The 18,695-nt window shown below is 42.2% G+C and overlaps 1 protein-coding gene across 1 annotated transcript in view; it reads right to left on the bottom strand.

Moving 5' to 3' along the window:
- LOC6603541 overlaps positions 1–18,695 on the bottom strand; it is a 39,529-nt gene that overhangs the window by 20,564 nt on the left and 270 nt on the right. The window contains exon 2 of the mRNA XM_002028476.2: positions 15,624–16,051. Coding sequence (XP_002028512.2) covers positions 15,624–15,873 — 250 coding nt within the window. The 5' untranslated portion in view covers positions 15,874–16,051. The remainder of the gene's footprint in view (positions 1–15,623; positions 16,052–18,695) is intronic.

Genomic DNA, 18,695 nt, shown 5'->3' with positions numbered 1-18,695 from the left:
GAACTGTCGCCGCATTTTAATGTGACGGAGGGGGGGCCGGCTCCGGGGGCCCTGGGGAGCTATTTAACATTTTTCCAACACTTTGATAATCGCACTTTGCGGGCAGATTAATTATTTACGAGCCCCGTCTTCTACCTGAGCGGGCTCGCGTCGTTTAACCCGCCAGACAACAGCCAAGAGTCGACAAAAGCCCAGAAGTTGTTGTTAAATCTTGGTAATGCCTAAAGCCCCCAGAACCCGGAACCCCCGGAACCCCCGGAACCCCGGAGCCCCAACTCCAACCCCCAACACAGCACGGCGCCCAAGTATATTTGTCGCCGGTCTTAAGAGATTGCGGCGCACAATTTCAGCGCCTTGGTGACCCCGCACCAACCCTGGAGACCCGCGAACAGAACCGCAAGACATCAAAGCACTCGCGTACACACAGAGGGCCAAAAGTCAACGCGATTCAGGTAAGAATGGGTCACGGGGAAATGCCATTTACCAAAGCCAGCGAGACAGGACAGAGTGGAGGCGGCTGGCAAACGGTTAGTGGCTGTGGTGACCCCGACACATCCCTGGAGTTTACTTAGTTATCAAATGGTAATATTTCAATTGTGGCCGCTTTCCGTGCTGTTGAAATTGAAAAGAAACAATGAGACAGGCGGGAAACCTGGAGGAGAGATTATCTTGGGGGCAGAATTAAAAGGCTTGTCAGGAGCATTCCATGCCATTCCCATGCACCCGAAGGCAGTACCCACAGAGGCAGAGGCTAAGGTAGAGGCGGAGGCGGAGGCGTCAAATTAATGCGCTAAATGCAATTTGCGGCGCTGAAAAGGCGGCTTAAGGTGATGCCAAGTGCCGGCTCTTTGAGCCAACTTTGAGAGAAGGCAACTTTTACTTGGGCCACCTTTTGCCATATGAATTATGCAGTCTAGCGAGGCTGGATGCAGAGAAAAGTACGAGCCTGAGATGAAAAGCGGTTTAAGTTCTTAAAGAGGTAAAATCGGTTCAGGAAAATAAGAATTTGATGTGTTTTGGGGGCGTTTTATACTGAAAGATGGGCAATAAATCTAGCAAGTATAGTTTTTAGATAGTAAGCCGTAGTACTTAAGATGGTTTTAACCTAAAAAATCCAGATATTCCCAGCTAGAGAGCCCACCAGCAATGCTATGAAGGTGGTAATGCTATGTTATGAAGTTTGTGGGATTTTGTAGGACCAAACATATCCCATTTAATTTATTTGGATGCAGTGAAAGCTGGCCAACATTTCACTTGTTTATTTTCCAATCTTAAGGGAGTCTTTAGGAAAGGACTGCCGTCTTCTTCGGGCGATCAGAACCTTCTCTAAAGTGCTTTTGACTCTAAAAAATGTGTGGCCGGAACGACCCTCGAATAACAGATACAAACCTCATGGAAAGTCTGAGAAATGTGCATAAATGTATTATTGTAATATTACCATCAATAAGGAAGGAAGTTGCATGGAAAAAAGTTAACCTATTTTCAGGCCGAGCATCCTTCAGCCACTCTTCATCCTTTCCAACCATATTAATATTTGATTACCGTTCCAAATGGCACAAAAAATTTGCCTATGCCTCGAGGCCACGAGCGGCAAAAGTTGAGCTGAAATATGGCCATAGAATACGGGCATGGGCCTAAATACATAGAAGGTAAAATTTTAAAATAAGAAAAGCCAAAAGCAAGAAGCCGCCAACCGAAGCTCGCCTTCCTTCCTTTCCGACCAATTTTCTTGACTCTTCGTTTTGTCTGCCGCTTCTGTGCTTCTGGCATAATTTGAAGAACTTCCTATTCAACTTTTGCTGACCAGCCCCAGGGTCCAGGCACACCTTAGACACGGATACAGGGGGGGGGCTACAGGACTTTACAGGTATATAGATATGTATATCCAAAGACAACTTGGCCCTGGCATATTACCCAGCCCGGGGGAGGGGGGGCAGCTATACTTATCCCCACTCGCATGTCCTGGCCCCAAGAGGGAAAGAAGAGTATTATAAATAATTCAGTGGGCCTCGTCTGACCGGAGGCGCTTTAATGAGGCCAAAACGGACTTTTGGCCATCACAAGTTTAAGCAATTTTCGTTACAGGTAAAAGTGGAGAAATTTATGAAAATTTTACTCAAGGAATACCGCTTTCACTCTCAGGAGCACAAGTCGTTAACCGTTTTTAGAGCTGCTGATTGAGATTGCTTTTGGGGGGAGGGGAGACCCCGTCGAAGGTAAATATACATGACACATCCGAATGTGGGTGGGACCCCTGTCTGGGCCGGAAGCTCTGCTGGAGGTGAGGGGGCCGCAATGCGTTCGGGAAAAAATCAATTTCGCATAAAAAATTCAAGCAAAAATTGTATGCCAACCTTTTTTCCCCTGTTTCTTCTTTAGCTCAAGGAAAAGTTTGTGCCAAAGTATGCGTGTCTGTCCATGTGTGTGTGTCTTGTGGCATGTGAACTAAATGATTATGCAAATTGGCCTATAAATCGATTGCCAATCGTCGGCAATGCCACAAATTGCTGCAACACCGACGACAACTACAAAAATAAACAACTAAGAACGATACAGTCGTGTATTGCGCCTACACGATACCTTGGACTATGATTTATTTATGCTTTAATAAGGACAAAAAACGATGTATCAAAAAGAACGGACGGAAACGGTCCGAGCCGCGGCCCTTGCCTTGATTGCCCCAAGCAGACCGCGAGCTCTCTCAATCATGGGAGATGGGAGAGGAACCACGACCGCTAGGTATGTTTTAGGGGTTGTTTTTCCCTCTGGCTACTATACACATGGTCTCTGAGTATCGGGTATCAAAATATATGGCACTGCTGCCTTTTTATTCCCTCTGTAGTAGTAATCTGTTTACAATAATCGTTCAACTCAAGAATCCTGGATACCTTAGACTCTGCTCGAATTGCAGAACCCTTCTTTATGTTTCCAACATTCTCAAGAGTAGAATATACCATGCTCGTTCGCAACAACTCAGTTCTGTGCCTCCTTTGGACTCCCCTGATGTGATGGCTGGCAAGCTCGTCAACGCACTATAAAAATATCATTATCAGTGCAAAAGTTTGCTTATCAAAGATGACTCCAACAAGATTGGCAACAGAACAACAACAAAAAAGCGGAATGTTGAAAAAATGTGGCAAGGAATTTGCATATTCCACAAGACACAGGACACAAGACACAACAACACACAGGACATGGCCCAGGATAGGGCCCGCTGCCCGCTGTTGCTGAAGTTGAAAAATGAGAGCCCAGGAAAATTGAATTGCCAACTGGTCGGTCGACTGGCCCCGCCCCGACTCCGCCCCCGGGTTCCCTGCCCACAAGCTTATCATTAAATTCAAATATCAATCAATTTATCATAAAAAGAAACGGAAGCGTCAACCAACAAAAGCGAGACAGTCAAAGAGGGAGGCGTGGGGGCGGGCGAGTGGGTGACTGCAGGTTGAAGCTTCTGTCCGGGCGCCCTGGCTAATGCAATCGTGGGGTGAGTGGGCGAAAAAGGAGATGGTCTGTGTCATTAGTTGAGTGAAACAGCGATGACGTTTCTTTCGTTTGCAAGGAAGGAAGATTTCTCTATGAAAAAGGGAACTTCCTCCGAAAAAATGTTGAAGGGAAACGCGGTCAAAGATATCATATATTACATTTGTAGGAAATATATTTAAATTTAGTGTGAAATATATTTTATTTAAATATGAAAATTTTTTTTTTATTTGGAAAATATTTGATTTAAATGTGAGTTACATTTATTTAAAAAAATAAAATATCTTTCAATTGAAAGTTAAATATATCTCGATGAAAAATTAAATATATTTCGATTAAAAATTAAATGTATATCCATTAAAAATTGAATATATTTCGATTAAATAATTAAATATTTTTCGATTGAAAATGAAATATATTTCGATTAGAAATGGAATATATTTCGATGAAAAATTAAATATAATTTAATTAAAAATGAAATATATATTCATTAAAAACTAAATATATTTCGATTTAAAATGAAATATATTTCGATTAAAAACTAAATATATTTTAATTCAAAATTACATATATTTCGGTTAAAAATGAAATATATTGCGATTAAAAATTAAATAGATTTCGATTAAATATTAAATATATATCCATTAAAAATTAAATATATTTCGATTACAAAATAAATATATTTCGTAGAAAAATATTACACTATTTCGATTAAAAATGAAATATATTTCAATCAGAAATTAAATATGTTTTGATCAAAAATTAAATATATTGCGATTAAAAATTAAATATATTTCTTTTTTAAGCGAAATATATGTTAACTAAAAAAAAGAAATATATTGCGATTAAAAATTAAATTTCGATTAAAGATGAAATATATTGCGATTAAAATTGACGCATATTTAAATTAAAAATATTCATAATACTGCCAAAATGTAAGTGAAAACACCTTATTTTTCCTATATATTTTTCTATATCAAACCTCAGGACTATTTTCTCTGAGTGTACAAAGTGTGGCAATGCCGCTCTTGAAATCTGTGTCGGACTTTCTTTGTGTTGCAGGGACAGACCCGTCGTGAAAGTGCCCAAATGAATACCGGAAAATGGGACAAATAATGTTGGGACACATACACACCCACACACGTCTATCCCGCACACACATGTGGGGTAAATATCTATTTTATTATGCATTTGGCGCCTAATTAAAATAACGCAATGGAAATGGCAATGGCAATGGCAACAAAAAGTAAAGAAAACCCCAAACAGCAAGCAAAAGTTAGATAAAAATGTAAAATAAAAACCGGAGAAAGAAGCAACAAAAATCATAAAAACAATAACAAAAAGTAATCAAAAAGTGGAGCACTTTACTTTTGTTTGCTCTTCCCCACAGATACGGGAGAGGGGAGAGGGTAGGAGGGGTAGGAGGACTGGGAACGTCCGCTCTGGCAGATGTTTTTATAGCTCATAAATTCGTAAGATGCTGGGCGGAATTGGCCAGAAAACTGGGAGTTGAAGCAACAAAACATCAAAATTCATTGCCTTTTGCCAAGTTTTGTTTATCCTTTCGCTGTCTTGGCATATAAACGCCTCGGTTCGGGGTGCCGACTGCCCGAGCACCCGAATTCCGAGCCAAATCAATACAAAATTGATGAATACAAATGATCATAAAAAACAATAAAAACCAATGCCAAAAAGCAGCTGTAGGAGTAGCTCTGGGGAGCCCTCTGTTGTCTTGTCCTGATTTGGTTATAAAAATCCCAGCCACGTATTTTCGCCATCCCCTCCCCTCCCCTCTCGCCAACAATGTGGGCAAATACTTTGATGTGATTGGGGGCGGGGTTGGGGGGTGTGGTGGGAGCTAAGATTTCCAGACAAATGCATTTCCATTTATTATTCATATATGATTCTATATAATGACAGCCCTGCCAGCCACTCATTTGAAATTAATTTCGCGGAATAAAGCAGCTAGACTCAAAGAAAGGAAAAGAAGGTGGAAATGGTGAGGTACACTGAAAGAAAAAAGGAGTCTATCTAAAAAGAATTTGCTTTTAAGGTGGAAACAAACGTGGGAATGACTTTTAAAGACTTTTATTGCTAAATATTTATTTAGGAATAACCTTATATTGGTTTAATTTCTTTCGGTGTAGAGGGAAGATGACAGAACGTACGTCTCAGTCTCAAGTTGTCTTCGGTGCTTGTCTGCACTTGGCGTCTATGGCAGCTCCATCTGAGCCATCTCCCGGGGAGTCGCTCAGTCGCTCAGTCGCTCAGCCGGAGACAGGCATTCGCCTCGCTTGATTTCAAGCGTATCGCCATCCAGTGGCAGTAACCGAGTTTGAGTAAATATATGCATAAGCACACACACAGCAGCACCACCACCACCACCCTCACCACCCACACAGATGTCTTTGACGGGAAATTGATTTCAATCAATCAAATGTTGTGATTACTTTGCCGGGGAATGCAGTGCTTCCCAATCCTAGACCTTGTGTGGTTATGTGGGGGCCATTAGCAATAATTTACTTAAAGGCTTAAAGGGAATTTAAGACACAACCAGTCGACACTTGTCGGATTGACCTTCTTGCGGTCTTGGCACTGTCTGGCACTGAATTGAAGGCATTTCTATGTAATTATTGTAAAAGGTTCGCTATAAATATTCACAATGTGGCAGGGAGTGCAGCTGCAGGCAAAGCAAGGCTTTCAAAGGATTAAGCAAGAGCCAAGGAGGTTTATTTAGGACTAAAGTGTCTGGAAACCCTGTGCAACATCCCGTGAGAGGCTACATATTTTTGGGATTTCTTCAATAATTTAATGAGCAATCCTCTACTTATGGCTGCACTTTTCACGTAAATCCACGCTCAACACCCCTTAAATTCAATGCGAATCCTTTTACAATTTCATCTCCTTTTCAGCACTCATTCCCGGACTCCCCGCCGCTCCTGTGTCCACAAGCAGAAGAAAAATTCGCACTTAATGCAATTTATTGAAATTATTAAGTGCAGCACATACAAATATTGTTGGTAATTAACTTTTCCCACATCGGAGCAAAGAGAACCCGATAAAGGGTGGAAAAACAGCGAAATGGGAGGTGGGGCTAAAGGGTGGGGATATTAAATATTTAATTAAGCTGCGCGCGCATATTAAAATTGCATTAAAAATGTCATGCAAATGTGGAAATTTTTTGTGTGTGCAACAGCCAGCATTAATCCATAAAAGCCCCAGAGGCGATAGCGGGGGGATGCTGGCAGGACAGTAACCCCTACTGTGGGCATAAAAAATGGAATATTCAGCCAACGGAATAACTGAATTCATAAAACGCATCGCAGGCAGCTGGCAAAAATGAAATGTTAACAACGGCCAAAGCCGAAAAGTAGTTGACACACCCCGCACGCAACGCCGCATGCCGCATGCCGCATGCCACTGAAACATGACCAACGAGGCGTATGAGTGTTGCATTGCGGGGAGAACTTTTGCGGCACGCGCGGGCTGACATCAAAGTTATTGACAACTGTAAAGTTCATGTAATCTGTACTCGCCGCCCCCGGCCACCCTCCGGCCACCCCCTTCTGCCTCCTGGCACATAGTAAAATGCCAGAATTCAATTAAAATTTTATGATATGCACAAAGCATCCAGCGGATCCGAAAAGATGAGCGGCTGAGAGAGGGGCTATGCATTTGTATGGGTGTGTGGCTGACACTTAACTGTCATAATGAAAGCAGTTGCATGCCCACTCACACCCACAAAACCCACTCAAGCTGCCACGTACACAAACGCACACAGAAGCGCACTCAAACACACACACACTCAAACGCTCATTGAGGCCATTGGCAGTTTCGGCTGCCCCTCAGCTCCCCAGCGTTGCTCCTCCAGTGTTCTGCTCTTTTTGGGCTCTTCTCTCTCTGTCTCTCTCTCCTGCTGCCGCTTTACTTTGTGGTGGCGACAACTGCACACAAGTGCTGCGCATTTTGGTATAAATTTATGAGTACTCTACCCACAGATGCGGGCATATGGACTTTGAGCAGAACAATGAAAAAAATAAGACAATTATGGAAATCTCTGGGCATTTATATATACTCTTACTCTATATATATTTCCTCCCCGATTGAACCGAAAAAGAGCATTCAAAGTCGTTTCAAATCCCCTACAAATACATTTTCTATGACCATCTCTCATTTTTTTTCTCCCTTTTTTTTGGACTCTCCTTGAGCATCATTTGCGTAACGATTTTTGTGCTGAGCTTTTCGTTTTTTCGCCAGAAGGAAATAAAATGAAAATAACCATTTAAATGATGGTTATAATTTAGCTAACAATTTGGCTGGCATTGTTTGTTGCTGGGCCATCTGCTAATGCGGCTTTATGGCTGCGGGCACTGTACTCTCTCCCGCTCTCTCTCTCTCTCTGGAACAATCGGATGAACTGTAACCGGGTGCTCATGTGCATGTGGATATGCAAATGGGGTTGTTAACAGGATGTTGCAGCATGTTCGTCATAAATTTTACTGGGAGTGGGCCACCCTGTGGGATGGTGGGCCCCACAAATCGACCATCTGCAGTGACCTTTCAACTGACGGCCATAAAACTGTCTCTCCTCTCTCTGTCTCTCTCTCTTGCACCCACCCGCTGGCGGGCCACTTTGCAACTTTAAGACCACGAAACGGGCACGAAACGGATGCGATAAGCTTTGGCCCAGCAGTTTGCCGGCTTAACCCGTCCGCATACGGCACTCTGGCACACTCAGCTGGAGCATTGATTACCACGAGCCAAAATAAATTACGGCCCCCGGTCCAGTTCAAATGGTAAACTTTCTCCGCACAACTTTCACTTGGCAGCAGCCGGAGGCGGAATTTTTACGCTCTATTTGCTCTACAGTCACTGCCAAAAATTCACTGCAAGCACCTAACAAAAAAGTGCCCCGTTCTCGAGTCCACATACGGACTAGAAGATACCCGCTATTTGGCGGGGTGGAGGGCGGTGAGAGTCCTGTAGACCTTTTGGAAGAAGACTTCCAGATAGCATGATATTTTAGCTGGTGGCAATACCATAACAGAGGCTAAAGACGGTGTATTTTGTTGTTAGATTCTTGGGACCGATAAGTAAGTCTTTTCTGCGAATGTGTACTTTGTTCTTGGATCCTGGGGACCGACTTAGCTGCCTAAGACGGTGTATTTTGTTGTTCGATTCTTGGGACCAATAAGTAAGTCTTTTCTGCGAATGTTTACTTTGTTCTTGGATCCTGGGGACCGACTTAGCTGCCTAAGACGGTGTATTTTGTTGTTAGATTCCAGGGACCGATAAGTAAGTCTTTTCTGCGAATGTGTACTTTGTTCTTGGATCCTGGGGACCGACTTAGCTGCCTAAGACTGTGTATTTTGTTCTTAGATTCTTGGGACCGATAAGTAAGTCTTTTCTGCGAATGTGTACTTTGTTCTTGGATCCTGGGGACCGACTTAGCTGCCTAAGACGGTGTTTTTTTGATCTTAGATGCCTGGGACCGATAAGTAAGCCTTTTCTGCGCCTCTCCCAGGAATGTGTTCCTTGTTCTTGGATTCTGGGGACCGACTCAGGGCTCTTGCAGTCTCTTTGAGAGACATTTCCTTGTGTCCATCACACACCAAGAGCACAGGGTAAACCTGGAAAGAAAGGGTAAAGGGCAAAGGGTGGAGGGAAGACAAAACTAACATTGAGCTGCCGCTGCCATTTGCCAGAGCCAGGCTCGAGTGCGTTTAGTCCTAGAGATGGGTGCGTGTCGGGCGGTGGCCGGGCAAATGATGCGTGAATAAATCAGCTGGAATTCCAAGAGCATGTAAGTAATGTTTCCTTGGTCAAACACGAGCCCATCCCTACGGAGGGGCAGGCGGGAAGGGGAGGGGAGGGGAGAGTGGGCAGAGTCATGCTTCCGAGCATTCCGCTGGAATGTATGTTCAAGGAAATGACAAAAGTGAAAATATTTCAAACACTTTGCCCAGAAGTGAGCGAGAACTTTCTTTTCTGTCCATGTATGTGTGTGTGTGTGTGTGTGGGTGTGTATCTGTGAGTGTGGCATCGATTGAATTGTCTTTACGCTTTGGTGAGCGGCTTACATGACTTAGTCTAAGCACTGATTGTCTGCCCCACGCCCACCCCCCACCCACCACCAGCACTATCCTAAGCCTTTCACTTGGCTGCGCTCTCTCTTAATCAAGGGCTGCTCTCCCTCTTAATCAAGGGCTGCTCTCCCTCTTAATCAAGGGCAGTTCTCCCTCTTAATCCAGGGCTGGTCTCTCTTGAGAATGAAGGATGGCCCCTCGAAGATCGCGTAAGCAGATCTGCCGCATCCTTCTCTCCCCTGAGAGATGCCATAATCAATCACTTGCCCGCTTTCGATTCGTCTCACAGATTTCTCTGCTCGATTTACACATTTGATAATTCTCCAACTCGGAGTCCAAATCAATTTGCTCGCCATCAACGCCCTTGAGGTTGAGGGACAGCTCGGGGCGCCCGCCTGACCTGGAAAGCCTTTTAACCTAACATTTGCCTTTTCCTGCACCCGCCGGTGCCCCCGCCAAGGGTATGCCGTGGCCGTGCTGATTATTTTATGCCTGGCCGGTCGGTCGGTCGGTCGGTCGGTCGGTCGGTGTCATGTTGTTGCTGCTCCTGCCTGCTCCTTCCTCCCATTGTATTTTTTGATAAATTTTCCATATCGTTAGCAGCAGCTGAGAGAGAGAGAGTGGGGGGAGACCGGGACCCTTTCGGGATCCATTTTAAAGGGTGCTTCTCCCCCTTCAATGTTGCGGGTTTTTTCAGCTTTCTTTCGTTTCTTCGTTTTTGGGGTAGCTGCACATTTTGTTGTAATACAATATTTTCCCCATTAGGAGCCAAGCGCTGTCGGACAGGCAAATGGCCAAGTGTCAGACGGGCAGACGGGCGGGCGGGCAGGCGGTGGCGGACAGCGGCTCTGTTTGCTCCGCAATGTTTGCGCTTCTCTGTTCCCGGTTGCTCTTTTGCCTCCCACACCTCTCCCCCCCTTCTTTCCGCCCCTTCTGCTGTTACTTAAACTTTAAACCTCTCGCACATGCCGCAAGTGGCGGTTCCATGGAGGTGTGCCTGGGTATGTTCGGTATTTTTTGAACGAAAATTGCGATGATTTGTGTGGATTGTATTTTAATAAATTTATTATTTACATATTTATTAATTTTTAAAATTTGTTAAATATTTTTAAGACATATTTCGTTCATATAATTCGGAAATAAAATAATTTGGCTGTTAGTTGAGGTCCAAAGAGGCTCTTCGTATTTCTATGTCCAAATCTATATATTTTTCACAATTCAAACATTGCCTTCATCCAGGAATAACCTTAACCTTTGGTATTTTTCAAGTTTGTTTAGGTCTGGACCACATTGGACCCACTCGTACATCGAGGTCTTAACCTCCACAGTCGTCGTCTTCCCCTTAAAATCCCACACTAGGGTCCTACTGGTCCTCCGTCCTGCTGCCTGGCTAATGGAACGTAAAGTCTGCATGATTAATAGGCGTCAGTCGGTCGTTCGTCTGTGCCTCGTTCTCGTCCTCGTCAGACATTAATGCTCAATCCAACCCCTACCCAAATATGGGGCTGCCCCACCGCCGAACCTATAACTTTTTTTTGCTGCCGCTTCGCTCTAATGATTTCAATACAGCCAACGAAAAAAGTAAAGAAAAAAGACGAACCCGAAGAAGTCAACACACAGAGACCTTCATTTTGTTTCAATTTGCTTGGGGGCGTTGGTCCTCTGACCGGATCGGACTCAATTCAACCGAACCGAACCCGAACCCGAACCCGAACTGGACCCTGCCCCTCGCGGTTGCCTCCACTGTTTGTCTTGTGTCCTGTATGTGGGTCCTCCTCCTTTTTTGTTGGCTTTCAGCAGTTCGGCTATTACTTTTAATTGAAATGCTACAATTTCTGTTTGTCTTGCCTCACGATGCATATCAGCTTACGGAAAACAAATGTAATCTCCCCATTAAATTATTCGAAAACCTGAGGAAAAGACTCATTAAAAGGGGGCTATAAATGGTATCCAGGAAATAATATTAGAGTGGTTAGATATATATTAAATCCCTAAGACTTTTTGTAATTAAATTATGAGCCTTTAAAGTGCTCAATTAATATAGGGATAGGCAAATTAATCTACCAAATACGGAAAAATTAAAGAGAAATCCCGTGAAGCGTGGAAAAGAATTAACAGAAAATTTATCGCAGTACTTCCCAGGAAATTTCTAGGAAAAAATAAGTAAATCTACAGCCCTTGAGTTCTGCAAAATAATAGCTTGAAGCCATTCCTGGAATTCAGAAATTATTTATGTAAATGCGATTAAGTTTCTTTCGTTTCTATATCACCATTAAATAAAGGGGTCTCCATGCCTTCTACTAGACCCAAAAATATATACAAAAAATAATTGAATAAGTTTCCATTTTAATTCTTTAAACTTGATCCCCTTCAGAATAAAAAAAAAAAAACGTAATTTGTTTGCAAAAACAATATTAATACAATATATGATATGCTGTTACGTGATATCGCGAGAGAATCCCTGAAATGTATCAAATTAAAACGCGAAATTCCATCATCAGTCGAGCGGCAGAGCGGCAGAGCAGCAGTCAAAAGTGTGACTTTGTCATGTTGATTGCACAATATATTATGTATATTTAAAATGTATATATAATTGGAACATAAAATACGTTTTATGGCAATTTGTCCGTCAAAATGTTGTTGGCCAGAAATGAGCATGAAATATGTACGAATTTGTTTGGGAAATCTCCGAGAACTATCGCCCCGCCCCGCACCGCCCCCTACTACGGTAAGATTTATTTGTGTTTGTTACCTGCCTTTACGAGTATTACCTGCTGGCAGAAGAAGAAAAAAAAAACCATCGAGGAGCTACCATCAATTGGGCAAATGCAGAGATAAACTTCAACAAAAGCTTAGTGGCTCAAAATGTTGTTGTCTGGCAAACACATGACACATGGATGCGACTCTGTGTGGTATCTTTTGTGGGAATCAGTGTGTGTGTGTGTGTGTGTGTGTGTGGATAATCAACACAAACAACAATACACAGAGAAAAATGCACACCCACTGAGAGCGGCAGAGATACTCGTAGAGAGAAACACAGTTGCTCTTGGCCATTGTGGCGACACAATTTTATTTAAACAAAAGCCTACTTGAGCTTTTGCTCAGTTTGCCACAGCAACAATTTAATATGTGTGTGTGTGTGCCATATGATATGGCCTTAAGTACCTACATATGTGGCACATAATGCCCCCCACATGGACCATCTGCTGGGTAGGCCTGTGGGGCGTATAGGTTTTGGCCGGGGTTTTCGGAAATAAATAATAAACGAAAGTGATATTCCAACAATAAAGAGCACTTGTCATAAGCCCAAAATCTTCTAAAGGAAGAGCGAATGGTGGCTGGTAGGACAATATTTAAATATCTCTGGGCTATTCCGCAGAGCTGTTTCCAATCAGGAATATATGGCATACTTTTTGGGGTCAAGAACAAAGCAGAGATTTCTATAATATCATCAAAATTATTTTTTAGATTTTTAGATTGGTTTATTTAAAGTCCTGCGCTCCTTTTTTCACCAGAAACCTTCCGGAAACCTACACGAAACTTCTCTCCTTCTAAAAAGTTTCTCGAAAACTGTGGCAAAGGCAACTTAAAACTAAAAATATTTCATTTTATATCTATTTTCGAGATTTAAATTATAATATTTTATATTTTTAGTACAAAGGAGTAACTTATAAATTTTTTATGGCCATTTTTTGGTTCCTATCTCTTGCAAACTCATGAAAAAAGAGATAAATATTGTTAAATATTAAGCCACTTAAATATATTATTTCATTGACATATAGAAAGTGTCTTCCATAGAGGTATTTATCTGCCAGATCTATATTTATCTACTCTACAATTTTCGGTACATTATTTTCATAGACATATAATCTCCAATTAATTTATTTTCTTGGTTGAATATTTCTAAAACCATTAATTCTGTGCGCTTGTCTTGTGGTTTACCTTAATTGACATATTTCCCAGACAGACTGAGAGAGTGGGAGAGCGAGGTATCATCGCATTCCATATGATTACTTTGACCTGTGGCCCTAGCCGCCTTTTGAGTAAGTGAGTCAAGGGCACACTTCGCTTCTGGGGGCCACAACTTGATTAATGGCAAATTGTAGGGCAGCTTAATGAGCGGAATGTACTCACCGAGAGAGAGAGAGACTGATATGGATAGAGAGAGACCTAACATTACATATTTCTGTGTGTTTTTGTATATTATTTTGCAGAAGCTCAATGAAAGTTCACAGAAATTTCAATGAAATTTCATATTTACGTGATGCCCCGAGGATGAAGTATGGATACAGGGTGCGGGGAGGGGGTTAGGGGGTGAGGATTTGACGCTGTCAGAAGCAATCAGGCTGCAGGCGATGCTCGGCAATATCAAAGAGCGTATTAACATGCAAAGCAGGGGCCACAACCAAAGTCAAAGCGCCACAAAAAAAAAAAAAGAAAGAAAGAAGGCAAAAAAAGAGGGAACCGAAGCGAACTTGACTTGCCACAGAAGGCGCAACAAAATTGAAAACCATTAGGATTAATGTTTAGTTGAAAGATTTGCGCGTTAAGCCATTTTTACATGGTTGCCTTTCCAGCGAACTGCCAGCCACGCCAGCCACTGCCAGCCAGTGCCAGCCAGTGCTTTTAGCCAGGCCAATTGCTAATGTAGTTTATGTGTAGGAGAATGGAGGAGGTGGAGGAGGAGGAGGTGAAGGAGGAGGATGATGGGAGCCTGGGTCTGGTGGCTCTGGTGGCTCTGCCTCTTAATGTTAACTGACGTTCCTCTGGCTTCTGTTGCTGTTAGGCTTAGGGCGAGACGCACAAACGACATGTAAAATGTGACATTTTAATGTATGCAAATGAGACGTTGAATTAAGCCAAGGCACACACAAACACACACACCCACACCCACACTTACATTGGGAGGGGTAGAGGGAGAGACTCCCGCTGGTGTGCAAACATTCACTTGGTTTCATATCCGTTTCCGCTGCCGTTCAACTGTGCAGCAGCAGCCTCTGTCTTTTGTGATATGATTTGAAAATAATGAAAGAACGTTAACAGCTTCTCCTTCTCCCTCTCCCCTCCCTCTCCCCTCTCTGTCTCCCTCCCAAGCTATTAGCAGCCCCCGCACGTGTCTGTTTTAGCGGAAATGTCAACTTAACTTGCCCGAAGCCCCGAAAAACTGCGACAAAAGCCAAAACCAGGCACAAAAATAGCAAGTGAGAAGGTTATGGATGGATATTGCGACTACAGGATACCCACTACCCGGATTAAGGTCTCACTATGCGCAAAGGGAACGCAGGAAATGCTTTAAGGGGCTAGAAATACTTCCTTCACACACACAGGACTCCAATATCCCCCCGACATGGGAATAAACTAGAGGAAGGAGAAAAACAAACCCCAAATGGGGGACTTGTTGTCCAATTTATTAATTTCTATTCCGTCTGCGTCTCACAATTTGTTCTTTGTCTTTGGACATTCGACATTCGATTGTTTGGTCTTTGGATTTCAATTTGTTGATTGTTTTTCCTGGGGATTTTCCCTCGAATTCAGTTCGGAAGGGGGACAACATTTTTTCCGTTTTCTCTCTCTTTTTTTGTCATGAAAAATGCTGTAAGAAAATTGTTTGATTATGAAATCTGTAAAGTTTTTTGTTGTGGGTTGAGATTTTCCGGGAACTCTGGCAAAGATTCAAGGAATTTCTGTCTTCACTTGAAAGTTGTTGGAAATTTGTTTAAGTATTGCAATTTATTTTTGGCATTGCTTTGGAGAGGATCGAGTGGATGCAGAGACAGCTCTGAATACCCCTTATAATACCCCTCGGAAGTTCTTTGGCTATTCATTCATCATCATCAAACCTTCTCTTCAATCTCAATCTCAAGGGGAAACTTGTATAATTACAACCCCTATTTAATCTAATGCCCAAGCCTGACCTCTGCACACACACTATAAAAATAATAAAAATGTTCATGGCCTAAACCAGCAATCCCCACATTTATTATGGACCATTTAAAATGTGTTCATAATTAAAGGGAAAAAGGGCGCAAGGATACATTAGAGCGTTGGAGGACTCACCGATTAGGACTAATATCACATGTAGAATGTACCAAATCTGCAAATGGGTGGCTGTCCTCGACCTCGACCCCGAGCCGGTCTGTCTGCCCGGAGCCTGTTGCTCCAGCCGCTGCTGATGATGGCATTGGTGGTGGTGATGGTGATGGTGATGGTGGTGGTGGTGCTCCTGCCTCTGCTGGAGCCAGCGAGAGGATCTCCGCTGATGGTGGGGCGCCAGCTGGTGCTGGCTGTACGGCTCCAGTCCGCACATTTCACGCAGTAGTTGCTCCTCTGGTTTTTGGTTTCTATTCCCCAATGAGCCACACGCCCACACGCACTAATGTCTTTATTAATTTCTGTGTGAAAATTTCACTTATTTCGTTTGGACATTAAGTTGTTTTCGGGTGGTTCCCCTTTGTGGGTTGCCTGTAATGTTGTTGTTGCTGCTGCTGTGCGGTAATAAAATGTTGACTATTAATCACTTTTAATCGCGACGCGAACGAAACCAACAAAAACATCCAAGAAAAAGTTAAAGGCAAAAACTATTAAACGGCATAAGGATCGCCCCTGGCTCTACCCTTCCTCTTCCTCCTCTCTGTGGGAAGGAAGGACTGCAGTCAAGTTAAAGACATAAATTTTCAAGCATTTTGGGCAAAGATTAATTACACAGCAGCCTTTCCCTCAGCGGAAAATGCTGAAGCTGGGAAGTGCGACAAAAGCGTGCAAAAGCCAGCGAAACGAAGCGAAGGGAAACCCCATGCAACATAAATTCAAAATCCTTTGGGCTCCCATTCGCCCCCCAACCCCCCTCCCAGCAACCCCCCTGCTCTCCTGAGTTGATTTAGAGCGTCACGAAAGCGCTTGCGAGGCAATTGAGTTGGCAAAGGAGTCCGGGCAGGGGAAATGAATTGGAGGCTGACGTCGAGGCCCAGTTAAAGTTGTTTTCGAGGCCAAGTAACTGTCGGAGTTGCTGTCCTACTGCCACACAGAATCGTCGCCAGGGTTTCCCGGTAAACGGCAGAGAAAGGCAACTATCTTGGGCAGAGAACTGATGGGCAGACAAATGTGTGTCAGAGCACATGGAAAATAAACCAGAAATTATTCATTTATCTTGGAAATCTAAATCTAAAATGCTATGAGAGCTGAAGCCTCTGTAGGGTTTTGATATTTAATACCAAAAAGGAACAATAATCCAGGCAAATAAAGATATAAATACTGAGCTTCATTTATAGAAAGAAATACTAAAAGGATAGTCCTTTCTTTTTCATGAATTTCAGGAAAGGAGATCTTTGTTGGATAGATACCATTATTTGCCCCTCTCTCCAAGCTCCAAACCATGAGATATATGACCCCTACATGAAACTAAATAAATAATAAAAGACACACACATACCTAGGAAAAATATTCAGCAGAACTACAGCAAAAACTATAAAATATAAAATATCAAACACCAATCGAAACAATAATTATGTCACGTAGATAAACAATAAAAAATGATTAAATTGTTGTTGCGAGAAACATTGGAAAATTCATCAAAAATGGTAACATTTTTCACAATCTAGTAAATAAATATTTTTCGTGAAATAAATGGCAGCATTTTGAGAATTTATTAGAAAAAGCCTGCTATAATGATGCATTTCAGATGGATTCAAAGATCTTGGCTAATAAATATAATTTCCGCATTATGGGATATATATTCTGAAGGAGAATTGTGCTTTTTTACTGGTAAATGCGAGCAAATTCTGGTGAATAAAATAAATGAAATAAATATAATTCTGATACGTAGATGATTTTTGAATCAAATGAAATATTACACCGACGAAAGACGATATTGTACAAATTGTAAACACCTTTTTGAATGTCATAAAAACAGAACATATACGAGTATGCACCACAGAAAATAGATGTATGATATTCCTCTATCAACTGACATTATTTGTTGGCAATTGAAAAAATACACCCAGAACAAAAGCAATTAACAAATATTTATAAATATTTATGCATACACATATGTATGTAAATACCATGTCAGTAGTTGACAGCTAACAAAAATGTTCAACAAATTTTAAAATTTTTGCTCAAAAAACTTTGCTCGCGTCTGACATTTTTTTTGCGTTGTTTTCGTTTTGTTTAAAGCAAACAATGGCGGAATAACACACAAATAAATAGCTAACAAGTCAGGTGCAGATAATAAACCAACAACAACAACAGGGCCAACAACAGAAGCTGTTATTATAATTACAACAACAACAGCGGCTGAGCAAATTTAGTCAGCGCCTAAAAATATGCAGCACGAAATGAATGTCCAAGACCCAGCCACAGAAAGGACATTCCAGCCCCAGACCCCGGCTCCAGACCCCAGCGAGGCAGCATAATTAGCCTAAATGGGAGCAGGAGCCAGATAGCGCGAAGGAGAGAGGAAACGCTGAGAGGGGCAGATAGACAGCGAACAAAAATGACAAAATATAATTAAAGATTAAACAGTGCTCGGGTCAGACTAGAATTTTCTGTGGCAATATTTCAGGCTGAAATTTCCCGAGGTAAATGAACTCAAGCCAAAAGGAATCGCGGAAAAGCTGAGCTACAGTTGAGGCTTCTGATTCGTCTACTTTTGCCAGGCACTGTCTTCAATGGGTGTCTTCTTGGCCGAGGAAAGATTTGCTTAAAGTCTAGGTGGAAGATCTAAGGGATATTTCCCATTGATCATTCACTCTTTTTGGCACTATTTAAAAAAAATTCTCAGCTGTTTTTATTTGTTAATTTTGCGTTTAAAAATGCCTGATGATAGCACAGAATATAAATCTATTTCTGAGAAATTATTTTGTGTTCTTTATTGATCCTCACTTATTTGCATGCACTTTTTAGTTTAGTTTTGAGTGGAAATTAATTGTTTTTTTTTTTTAAGAGTTACTCTTTTTCTTTTGTAATTTTCAGTACTTTGGGATCTGGCTGTGTTTTGAGCCCTGATTACTTCTTGTGCTCCACTTTTCGCGCTTTAATTATCCGCAACCGCAACAGCTTTCTCAGTTTTTCTCCCCCCCAACAGCCGCAGCAGGAGCAACAAATGCCTGACAAATGTTTGTGGCACGCAAC

This window comes from Drosophila persimilis, unplaced genomic scaffold (assembly GCF_003286085.1).
Source record: "Drosophila persimilis strain 14011-0111.01,24,50 unplaced genomic scaffold, DperRS2 tig00000124-arrow-pilon, whole genome shotgun sequence".
In the NCBI taxonomy this organism is placed as follows: domain Eukaryota; kingdom Metazoa; phylum Arthropoda; class Insecta; order Diptera; family Drosophilidae; genus Drosophila; species Drosophila persimilis.
This window is presented reverse-complemented; position numbering and strand designations above follow the sequence as displayed.